This window comes from Ostrinia furnacalis, unplaced genomic scaffold (assembly GCF_004193835.3).
Source record: "Ostrinia furnacalis isolate ACB-3 unplaced genomic scaffold, ASM419383v2 OfSCF7590, whole genome shotgun sequence".
Lineage (NCBI taxonomy): Eukaryota > Metazoa > Arthropoda > Insecta > Lepidoptera > Crambidae > Ostrinia > Ostrinia furnacalis.
Window position 1 is genome coordinate 398,989 of NW_021137829.1, and position 13,163 is coordinate 412,151.

Consider the following 13,163-nt stretch of genomic DNA (forward strand, 5'->3'; position numbering starts at 1 on the left):
CTTATCTAAAAAGCTTTCGGTTGCTTAATTGACTAACATGAGCATAAAATAAAAGATGATTCAATTCTACAAGTACAGGAGGCTACTGCACCTCAAACTATATTTTTTTGTAGCAAACTCAACCCTATGACAAAGACTTAAGAAACCTCAGTGTAACGCTTGATGTGCTGCCGTACATGCTAAGTCAAGAATGTAGGCCCGGCCTTGCTGTCGTCGGTCGCGAGTTGCGACATCGTAAAATACCCACGTCGCGTATAACTTAGTGTGCTTAGTGCCTTAGTAAAGTATCTTGCGTTCGAAATTTGAAATACGAATAGGTTATTCAATAGAACTCTTGTTTTTTTTTCATAATCACAATAAGGTCGCAATACAAAATGCTGGAAAAGTAGTGACACTGGCAAGTATCAGCTTATGTAATTAAGTAGGTACAAGAAAATATCTTTTTTCTCTATTCTCGGTTTTAAATTTGAATTTATTTAGAATGTTGCGTTCGATATTTGAAATACGAATATTCTTCTTCTTCTTTTTTGTTCTTGGCAATACTCGTCGAGGCCGACATACGAATATTCAGTAGGATAGGAAAAATATTTTCTTAAATTCATAAATAATAAGTTCGCAATTCAAAATATCTGGCAACTAAAGTGACCCTGGCGTAACAAATTATGTAAATAAATACAAGAAAAACTATTTTTTCTCTGTTCTTTGTTTTAATTTGAATTTAGAATCGTATTGAGCGAAAACAAGAGAACTCTTAAGATATTTTTTAATGTCACAAGGAAAACATGACAGCTAGTTACATAATTAAAATAAATCCTTCTTAATATTATAAATGCGAAAGTTTGAATGTCTGGACGTCTGGATGTCTGGATGTTTGTTACTCTTTTACGCAAAAATTACTGAACGGATTTTGATGAAACTTTACAGTAATAATATTCCCGTTTTTGCAACATTTTTCTTTACTGCTCCGCCGCTATTGGCTGTAGGGTGATGTTGTATAACCCAAAGCCTTCCTCGATAAACGGGCTATCCAACACAAAAATAACTTTTCAAATCGAACCAGTAGTTCCTGAGATTAGCGCGTTCAATCAAACAAAACTCTTCAGCTTTATAATCATTTTGAAATTGAGAAAAGAGGTTCTGTTAATTAATAAATGACAATCAATTTAATCGTTTTGAATTTAGAAACAATGGAATTCGAAGCGAAGACATAAATTATTCGAGTTCCCTTTAATTGATTCCATATTTGAAGATCTAAGGTAATTAATTTCAAAGGATTCCTATTGAGAAATTGTGTGTCTAATTTTGTAATAGATTTATTGTTTTCGCAATTCTGGTATGTATCTCGAATAGACAGTTTTATGTAAGTAACTTATAATTATAATTAAATCAACGATTTTGTGGTTAAATATTTCAACTTTTTAGACGTCAAATAGCGACATTTTTGTCTCTATAATGTAGGCATAGTATGAACTAAATTGAAAGTTCATACTTATGAAGAAGATGAGCACAAAATATAAATTCAGAAATTGGGATTCAGAAATCTTTTGTTTTAAATAACAATTGAATGTTGCAACTGGCAGCCAAGAAACACTCAAGATAGTTTAAAAAAGTAGTTTTCATTTGTTTTAGTTAATCTGTGAAATAATTCACAGTTCATCGAACTCCCATTCTGATTAAAGCTGAAAATAAATCGTATCATATCGATGGAACCTCTCGTATTCGATTTTTAAATCGATTGATCGATTTATTTTGAACACTGGCCACAATAGATTTTCTGACATTCAACAATAGATTTTTTTTTTAGATGTTATATTTTTAGCTTTTTATTTTCGTGGTGCCAGTCTAGAATAAAATCTATAATGATTTGCTGTTTGTATTGATTTTAAATGTGGAATGAATTTATTACTTATTGAATTGGAATAATGTTTTGTATACTTAACTTAGAATGATGTTTAGGCATTTTGAAGTTTATAATACCACAATTTTTAATTAAATGTTTGTAGTTATAAATGAGTTAGGAAATGATAAATAAAATTACATAGATTATTGTCAAATACGTACATAATTAAATGACAATTAAAAATAATCTAGCCATTTAATTATTTAACAGTATAAATTAGTATTATAAGTCAGTTGCATAAATAAAAAGTTATTTATGTTATTAAAAATGAAGTATTTTCATGTTAGTTTAGTTTATCAAAGGCGGTTTATTTAATTAATAGTTACAGATGCAAAATAATTAATGTTTTTTTTTTAATAGAGTAGGTTGAGCCAATTTTTGCAAAAAAATAAATACAAATAAAAAAGGCATACATACTGAGGTTGAGTAGAGAAGACATTTGTAATTTTTTTGATTCCAAAATAATGCAAAGAATTCGCACTTTTTTGAGCAACCATCGACTCTCCATTGTTTTTCTAAATTCGAATTCACTTTATTAACGGGTTCCAATTTCGAATTTTAATCTAACGGCCAGCTGACGTCACGGGTGAACGACCGCGATTGTCCGAATAGCGTTACCAACATAAACATACCACCGACGGTATGGGATCTAGCATCTGTTGCTATAAAAATACGATCTAATTTCATCTAGCAATTAATTTGGGAGATGCATCCAGGTTGGCAGTAGATAATTGTATGAGATACGTTCTTGAAATAGTTTTATATTCTGTTGAGTAATATATTTTAAGAGACTAATGCCCGTTTTTACCATCAATCCCTAATTTTTAAGTGACCCCTATGGCAACATTTAACAGGAATTTAGTTTTCATAGGGGTCACTTAAAAATTAGGGATTCATGGTGAAAACGGCTATAAAAGATTTTAAGAGACATCAATACACGTCTTTTTAATAAAAGCTTTTGTATCAAAGTTAAGCTTTAATAGTCTAAGCAGAAAACATAATCTTCTTGCATCTATAAGTGCATTTATAGATAAGTTAACCTAAGAATCGAATTATAGACTAAAAAACAACGTTTTACCATTGATCCATCAAGCTCACCAGACCATAGACCAGCAAAAAAGATTCTTTAGCAAAATAAACCTCTGCTTGAACGGTTGATTGAGTTCATTGCCCCTATGACGTAAGGTGGGTGTGTATTCTCAGTACGTTTAAAACAGTTTTTGTTAACCTTTTTTTCACTTTCTGCATACATTTCTACTATTAATAGTGCTATTTGTCGATTATGTTAATAAAAAAGTATTTTCCAAATTGAAATACACCAAAAAACCGTTAAATTTGTCAAAAATAATTCACAAAGCTGTACAATGTTATGCCTTTGCGTTCCACCGAACGATTTAAAAAAACAAAAGCTCTAATCTCACGCACACAGACGCAACGTTACATAACGGTGCACTCGAAAACCGCCCGAATTCCAAATTCGAACAGTTCACCGTGTTCGGTGACGTCACCGGGCGTGATTGCCGCGCTCCCCGAGTGTTGGCCGGTCGTCGGCCTGTGACGTCATGATCAGCTGGCGAGACCCTTCTGTGATACCTTGATGCAGCTTATGCACTTTACCGCGGTGTAAAAATAACTTGCGAACCTTTTTCATTGCTGCAATGACTTCGACCTTTTTTTATACTCACGTGTTAACTTTTTTTTTGACCAAAAAGGCGCCGTTTTCGTTTTTATGTAGAGTTTGAAAACCGTAGAGCCGTATGTGATCTTATTTGGCTAATTTAAACTACTTATATTGCCACAAAATGACAATATGACAAAATTACTCTAAACATTAGTACCTACGTAGCAATAATTTTAACAACACAGTACAGAAGGAAGTTGCTAAACATCTGACAATGCCGTTTGCAACATGGTTGCATCACTGACTGCTATATTGTTTTAAGCATGCTCATTTTAGCATCGATTGTCACAAAATCGAAATGTCCTGTCATTTGATAGATACTAGCGTAGTTCCTTACAAATGAAGAAAATTGAATAGGAATTCATATTTCGACAGCATTTGTTTTTGTTTCGAAAGATTTTTTGATGCTGGCACATAGCAAAACTATTAAAAACAAAAAGTAGTTCTTGCAACTCACGAAGGCTAGTGAGCTTTACTTGTGTGTGTACGTGTACATGCAATAACGATAGTGTAATGTCTGTCAAAACTTTTGAAAAACGAACAGTAGCGAGCCACCACACATGTAAAGCTCACTCGCCTTCGTGAATTGCAACAACTATACATATTTTTAATTTGCTTAATCTTTGAGTATGTATAATGTTGACTGTTTTTTAACTAAGGGATATTCCTACACGAGTCTTTCATTAAGGCAAAGATGGTTTAAGTGATTAAGAATTAATTGTTAACTAATGACAGCTATTTGATGTTTATTCGGGTTAAAATGGCGTAATAATTAATTAGTCATTGATAAAAATATGCTCTAAATTCAATAGTTTAAGCAATTTTAAATCTTTTTTTAGAATAAAGATTATTTTATAATAGAATAGAGATGATAGATACAGTCATGTTTTCATATCGAAAAATATGTTCAAAATTGATCACAATTTTCTTGTAAGTCCAATATGAGTGGAAAGTTTCACGTACCTACCTATAGCGTAAGTTTTTCAAAATACCTAAAAACCAACACTTTTTTGTGTCAGAAAACTTGAAAATGGCCGTATTTCCTCATTTTTCACAATCATGGAGATTCCAACTTACTGTTTTGCGCGCTCTGTCGGTTAAAAGGAGATCCCGTTCGTATCCCGTTGTCAATGTGGTGGTGTCTTCCACGCACACACACACAGCTCGCAGTCAACGGCCGCGCTCCGACCTTGCCTCCAGGTCGATGAACTCGCCGAAACGATGCTCGAACTTCGAATTTGGAATGTAATCGACTCCATCTTTGTAGTGTCCGCCAAAAACGCGCGGTTCGGGTGCGGTTGTAACCGATAAGGTCACGTTTTGGGGTCATGTTTGCTGTCAATTCGCGGTTTTTTGACGTTTCATTTGTTTTTGTGACGTTTTTGAGCACTATACTGCTTGTCAATCAAATTAAACCTATTAAAGATGGCAAAAAAACACCCTACGTTACAAATAAAAACGTATTTTACATACACAACAATGCGATTTTCAGCATAAATTTAAGTAATATTACCTAATTAACACAAGAAAACTGTAGGCTTAGATAATTTACAAGCTTTTCCTCCAAAGCTGTTGTAATACATATTTTATAAGAAAGTTTGTCGATCGAAAACCCATATTCATTCAAAACTTTGGTCATTTTCGTAACTACAATGCGAAGTTTGTACTAAAAACAAAAACCTTCGCTGCAAATAATGAACGAGGTCACCTTTAAAACGTTTGTACCTACGTCGAAACATAACCCATAATTATTAGTAACCAAGTTCACTTTGTGCATCTTTATATTTAGGCTAAAAAAAAGATTCTGACAGAGTTATAAAAGATAGGTAGAGAAGCTATTGTAACTATTGTAAGCAAAATTCTTGCTCAGTTGAAGCTGCAGCCTTAAAACATTAGTCCTGTCGTCTAACTAAAACAACATACAGCGCTAGATCGCTTACTTGTCAAATGTAGAATGTCAAAGTCGCCAAAAAGTAAAGTCCAACACTGAACCAAAACCGTCCCAGCCATGACATTGTCAGGAGAGTTTCAGTTCTAAAATTAGTTCAAATTGCCATGTTGGACATCCATATAATTATGACATTTAAAGGAGAGCGCTACTATCAATATTGGGATAATAAAGTCCCACGATTCTGAAACGTCAAGTTGCAAAAATCAAAAACTAACAACCCATTTTTGCTTCTGGACGTTTCAGAATCGTTAAGTGTTCGGAACGCCGACGAGTACATAATATTTCAATGGTTTTTAACCTGGTTTTTCTTTTGTTCCAGCCCAAATCGAGATCATACCATGCAAAGTGTGCGGAGACAAGTCATCCGGGGTCCACTACGGGGTGATCACCTGCGAAGGATGCAAGGGTTTCTTCAGGCGGTCACAGAGCACAGGTCGGCGTCATACATCTATCTTGTATAACCTTTCCTACTAATATGTTTAGGGTTCAAAATCCCATGTTTTTAATTGTCCTGATTTGGGAATTATTAACTTATTTCCTGAATTTTTGACGAGGCAAAAATCCCAATAGTTAAAAATTAGTATCAAATTCCCTCTCTAATAACTTTTGTGAAAGCTAAAAATTTCCCATAATCAAAATTAGTGTCATATTCCCCTGCCTCTGTCTTTAGGTTGTTCATTAAACGTTTGAAACTAAAACTTGAAAGTTCTGGGTTCGAATCCCAGATGGTACGCATGAAACTTCTTTGAACTTGTCTGAAAAGCGAAAAAGTATGTTCAGGTTAAATTACCTCAGATTATTTAAATGTTCAAACTCTTTACTAGGTACTACGTACATAGGTATGTACGCACTTTTCAGGGAAAGTATATAGGCCCCAAATATAGCTTGCACTACCATAATTTTTGTGAGAGCATATAGTTTTACATTTAAAAAAATACACCCTTTCGATGGTTTCTACATAATCTTAGATCTATTTTATATGCTCCAGTCAAATACTAACTATCAGTCAGCGTCAAATAGTTCGTGTCACCCAAAGTAGCCAAAAAGTTCGCAACGCGTCTTTGTTTTAGCGCTCACCAGTTAGCGCCACTGTAGAGTAAGGTCCTGGCACTTGCTAGAGCGAAGACAGTGGCACCAACTGGTGAGCGCTAAAGTGGTAGGAAGACTATCGCATTTTCACTCATCAAGATGGCGCCACTGTAGAGTAAGGTCCTGGCAATCGCCAGGGGTGCCAACTGTTAAGTATAAAAATGATAGCCCTCATTGGAATAAGGTTGTGTTGTCAATTTTTTGGTTACTTTGGGTGTCACGAATTATTTGATACTGACTGTAATGAGTTTATGAAAAAACTGTAGATATAGATGACCCACGCTGAACTGTCCCACCAAACTCAATGACAGGGGGGCGCTACCATCGTTCAACTATATGGTTTCCAACATGGCAAAAATCGGAACCAGCGATCCGGTATTGACGGTCGCCCCACTGTCAATGTCATGGATAGGACAGTTCAGTATAATGGAACTATAAGTTTATGAAAAACGTAGTTAGGTATTATGTATTCCCAATCACATAGCAACAGTTTAAACCACGATAAATAGGCGCGTGGATTTCTAAGAAACTAAAATCAATGATCAAAGGACATTTTCAGCAATTTCTCTTAGTAAGATATTATTAATGTTTTTAGGAAATTATAGAGAAAGATATTTCCTTCATGAATTAAATTATGAGAACAAACTTCCATGGAATTTTTGGTATTCAATTTAAAAATATTGGCAGTGCCAAATAAATATTAGAACACTAGCTTTCCGCCCGCGGCTTCGCCCGCGTGGAATTTTGTCTGTCACAGAAAAACTTTATCGCGCGCGTCCCTGTTTCAAAAACCGGGATAAAAACTATCCTATGTTCTTTCCCGGGACTCAAACTATCTCTATGCCAAATTTCATCAAAATCGGTTGCGAGGTTTAAGCGGGAAAGCGTAACAGACAGACAGACAGACAGAGTTACTTTCGCATTTATAATATTAGTTGGGATTAGTTGGGATAATAAAACTAGTTTTTGCTCGCGTGTTCACACGCTTTGATATTTTGAACTGTAACAGAAAATAGTTTCACAAAAGTTTCCATATGCATAAAAATTTAATTGACATTAATTCAATCGAAGGTTTGTATTTTAGCTGTAGATTTCAAATTACAGTCCTATTTATTTCCTTGAAAACCTTCATTTATTTGCTTTTTCTTTATTTCTTTCTTTGCTTCTTTATTAACTTTATAGTTTTCTTTATTAACTTTAATTACATAGCTATTTAGATTTTCCTTTAAATTTCTGAATATTTCGTTGCGGATACAATAAGTCTAACTTTTCCAGCCAATTTGACCTTCACTGGTTGAGTTTTAGCGGTCAACCTGTAGATCCTGGCTACACAGGAGTTGCAGCGGTCAGAACGAGTGATTAGGGACCCTATGGTCGTTCTGTCCTTGCCCCTTGCAAAAGTATAGTTTAGTATAGTCATTATTTCGTATTTTTTCTTCAAGCATGGACTTGTAACAAACCGTGAAGCGTGTATCATTTCTTACCAGATGACCCCATGATCGTTCTGACCTTGCCCCATAGCAAAGGCATCTCTAGTAACCAAAGTCTAGTAGCAAAAGTATCACTGTTTTTACTTACACTGTCTATTGATTAATTTCGTTGCGGGTCCAATGACAGTTAACTTTCCCCGGGACAAACTTGACCTTCACTGGTTGGGTTTTTATTGGCGGTCAAGCTGTAGATCCTGGCTACACAGGAGTTGCAGCGGTGTCAACGAGTGGGAATAGTCCCATCACACTGTTTACCAGATGACCCCATGGGCGTTCTGGTTTTGCCCTATAGCAAAGTCATCTAGTAGCAAAAGTATCACTGTTTTTACTCGCACTGTCTGTCAGATGACCCCATGGACGTTCTGACCTTGCCCCATAACAAAAAGGTGCCAAAATGGTCATATACTTTAGATTATTCAACCGTGTATCGTGTATCATTGCGTACCAAATGACCCCATAGTCGTTCTGGTCTGGCCCCATAACAAAAAGCTACCAAAATGGTCACATAGTTTCGTATTATTCAACCCTGTACCGTATCGTTGCTTACCAAATGACCATAGGGTCATTTCGTTTTGACTTTGCCCCATAGCAAAGACATCACTGTTTTTTATTAACACAGCCTATGTTTCCAGTGGTGAACTACCAGTGCCCGCGGAATAAGGCGTGCGTGGTGGATCGGGTCAACCGGAATCGGTGCCAGTACTGCCGGCTGCAGAAGTGCCTGAAGCTTGGGATGAGCCGTGATGGTGAGTTTTCTGCCTATTCTACCATTTAGATCTAGTAGGGTAAAGTTCCCTGTCCACTTTAACATTTCCGTTTTACACGTGAATCTAGTCTCTTTTTCGAATACTGATCTGGGCCTCTCAAGGCGATAGTGAATAGGAATTTATTGGGCAGCTATATGCAAAATCCTAGACAGCATGTATACATCAATATCAGTCCAATAATTTTGTATATTATTGAGGACGTGTTTCAAAACACGTAAAGACTATTTAAAGATGTCAGACGCCAGTATTACTCATGAAGTCTGACATACCTACTTGTAAAAGTTCATATTTCATTGTTTATTTATGTATGTTAAATAATTGTGTGAAGCGATAGAGAAGAAACTATATCATTTATCTTACTAGTTATATTAAGTAATGGGTCATTCCATGACAAATGTTACCGAGGGTGAAAAACTAAATATGTTCTTTTCGCATTAAATCTGATGAATTTTGAAAGTAAACATTCCAAATTATAATGAGCAACAAAAAAAATCTGAAAGAAACAAGTAATTTTTAAGTTATTAGTCTTCAAAGTCTATACTTAAGTCAATTGTCTGAATGATCATTTTCTCTCTAATTATTGGTAATACGATTTAAAAAAAAACTATAAATCTGTGAAACGTTTTGCCACTATATGAATTGAGGGTATTTATCATAGTATTGGTAGATAGCGTCATAGTCCCAAAAAATGGATAATCATCAAGTTTTAAGTGTGTTTTCTTGTTACTTCGGCGATGTAACACCCGAAACAGAAAAACAGGTATTTGTTTTATTATTGTACCTTACACATGGATTAAGGTAACAATATTTGGTAAAAGTAAGGTCATGGTAGTAATGATTTCAAATACTAACTAATATCTGAGCATGATACTAATTTAGTATGTTTCTTTCTTGATTGAAAACTGTAACACCCGAAACGTTTCGGGTATTACATTTTTATTTCTATGTCGATAATGTGTGTATATTGCTTGGAGAAGTGAAAAAGTATTACTGTGAGGGTCCTTTGACCTCCCACTAGCGCTGGCATCGGAAAAGGCGTCATATTTCTCAATTTAAGACTTTTTTGAAATGTCGACTTAACACTAAAATTAAGGTATTGCTAAAAAGTGTCGATGTTTGACATTTCCAATAAATATCGTAATTAGAAATTAAAGTAATGCTATTTCAAGCCAAAAACAATAGAAAAAGCTATATTCTGAGGAAAAATTAAACTTGAACTTTGTATATTTAATAAAAAAAGCTGCTTCGTAATTTCAAACCAGAATTCGCTCTATTTGTGTTTATTTGTTGTACTCCTTATTTTGTAGTACCTAGAGACTAATAAAACACCGATTTTATCGATAAAACGAGTTGAATTTTCGTACTCGTAACACCCGAAACAGAACCATTGTAACACCCGAAACAAAGAAAAAATTTATAAAAAAATATTAAAACGTTTTATTTAACAGTGATTGTATGTTACATGGTTTGTAAATGTCATACTTTAGAAGTCCTGTAAGTTTTAGGTATGATTCCTTAAGAAAATTCGCTAAATTTCGAGTAAATGCAGCAACAGTCAGAACATAGAGGCAAAATCTCGTAACGCCCGAAACGCACACTTTTCGACTCATATTTTTGTTATCCTACATTCTAAGCTGTATAAACTTTATTATTAAGATAAAACAACTAAAAACGGACAGATTAAGGCACTAACATTATTAAAATACTATTTCAAAATACATGAAATTGTTGAATATGTGTGTACGAACGTAACACCCGAAACGATGGAATGACCCTAATACTACTATATTAAAAAGTGGGCTCAACCGTTCGTTGCAGAAATTCCAAAATTATTATAAGACGTTTTGGACTTTGGTATAATGCTTATGAGATTGCGCGAATCTTTTCGCAATTTTCATTTTGATTGGATTAAAAATACTTACGTCATTTGTTCCTTTCAAAAAATTAAAATAAAAAAAAAAATAAAAAAATATTTAATTGTAAAGAAACCAATACACCAAAGGAACCAATACAATACAATGGTCACATTGTTTCATATTTTTTCAAGCAAAGGCTAGTAACAACCGTGTAGCGTATAAACATTGCTTATCAGCGCTGATAACCGGGCGACGACCCCGCTCGCTTCCTCATACCACTCACCACGTGGTAATCTTGAGGCGTTTATAAATCCAGATTGAGGGTATGCGAATAAAATTTTTTTTCTTGAGACTGAAATCGGTAGCTTACGTAAATAAATATAAAAATACATAGACTGATTAATAAATACTAATAGTCAGGTAAAAAGAATGAAATGTTCCAAAATTTATTGAGAGATTTTTTTGAGGAAACATTTTTTATTGTTTTGTTTTTCAGTTTACAAAGTAAAAAAGAAATGTTCCACTATAACTTTTTTTCTCTTGGATAGTCATATTTTTACGTTTTTATTAAGGAATTAAAAACGACAAAAACACATTCCTAAAGTAAGGGATCGTTGTATTTTTCACTCTTTTTTCTGCGAGTATTATTAGTTTTATAGCAGCATCTTTTTTATTTATATTATTTGTTTTTTAATGGCTCGGGTAATACACAATGTGACAATATCACGGTTCACAAATAGACCTGTGTCTAACAGACGGACAAATTAACATCTTTTAGTAAATGGCGCTACGGCAGAACTTTAAAATAAAATACGTTTTATTATTGAGTTATCGAAGCAATTGAAAAAAATATTTTAGTTCATGTACAATACCGTTTTGATATTTGAAATTTTAACATCAGCCGTTGTAATTGTTATTTATTATATTTATTTGTTGACATTCATCAATTAAACCGACATCAAGTTATATTATTTTTGTTATTATTTGACTTTTATTGGTAATAATGATTAATTGCCGCGTCATAATAAATTTACTTTAATTGATAGATTTAATTTATTTCAAAATAAAATCGTGTACGTTTAAAATAATAATAAATCAGACTATACCAACACTAGACAATATAAAGGTGAGTATTGACTAGAGCATTTACTTGTAACAGAACAAAGAGCCGCTCTATGAAATGTTCTAGTGTCAGTGTCACCCTTTTACGAACCAAATGACGTTTTTTTTACCTGTATTGTACAGTTAACGTCAAATACACTCGCGAGAAAAAATATGGAATCAACCCATTCGTTTCGAGTGATGTTTGGAACTAAATGACTATGAATATTAAATAAAAAATGGTACCAGTTTAAAGGTTACATTATTAAGTTTAACTTGATACCATACGTACATAGATAATCATCGAGTTCTTCAGATCGCTGGGAACAAAACACAAGAGGGTGATTCCATACTTTTGCTCGTAAGTATAGTTCGTGACACCCAAAGTGGCCAAAAAGTTGACAACACAACCTTATTCCAATTGTAACAAAGACGTGTTGCGAACTTATTGGCTACTTTGGGTGTCACGATCTATTTGACGCTGACTGTAACTGTACTATTCGTAAGAACGTTAAATATAAATTCTCTAGTCCAGTGTTTTTTAACCTTTTTTATGACACGACCCCCCTAGTATGAAAAATATTTAGCGACCCCCCGACCACAACTCCGACCTTTCGCTTTTTTTATGCATTTTATAATTTTACAAAGATGTTGTAGGGACCGAATACTTCAATCCATACAACATTTACGCATTTGCATAATTAGATTTCGGACAAATTTATCTTAAAACTTTATTGTTTATTTTCCTAAGGTAGTTTTTCGACCTCTCGCGACCCCCCTATAGAGACTTTGTAAAACACTCTAGTCTATGCTTACCTTAATAGGATAATAAAATATGAAATATTAAGAAAAGCAACACTGATATCTATGAAGTTTGTAATAAGTGCTATATTACAACGAAAAATCGGATTATTCGCCTATGCTATGTTTGATGAAAAATGATGAAATATGACACTTTAGAATTATTATTTGACTTTCTATGTATGAAAGATTATAATGTATAATTTGCGTCACATTTTAATTTTGTGGAAATTCTCTCTTATTTCTGTTTTAAAAGTCATAAAGAGTTATCTATTTTCTGAAAATAGGCATTTAAAAAGCGCTTTCGCAAATCCCACTGTTAAAAAAACCCTACCACTGCGCACTGCTTCGGGCAATAAATAAATGAGCCAGTGCGTAATATTCACGATTTTCTCATTTCTGGCGAAATAAGGTTCCATGGTTAAAATTTTGTTAATTTGTCTATCATCATCATTTTAGTCCTCATCAAATCATTATGACAGCTTACAGTGTAAAAGAAACTTGAAATTTCTGCAGGTTCACTAAAT

General features: G+C 33.9%; 1 protein-coding gene across 4 annotated transcripts in view; it reads left to right on the top strand.

Annotated features, from left to right (window-relative positions):
* Hr3 (nuclear hormone receptor 3 ROR-beta) overlaps positions 1 to 13,163 on the top strand; it is a 135,922-nt gene that overhangs the window by 104,826 nt on the left and 17,933 nt on the right. For all 4 annotated transcript variants that reach the window (XM_028321996.1, XM_028321997.1, XM_028321999.1 and 1 more), the window contains 2 exons: positions 5,852 to 5,965; positions 8,744 to 8,857. In XM_028321996.1, coding sequence (XP_028177797.1) covers positions 5,852 to 5,965; positions 8,744 to 8,857 — 228 coding nt within the window. The remainder of the gene's footprint in view (positions 1 to 5,851; positions 5,966 to 8,743; positions 8,858 to 13,163) is intronic.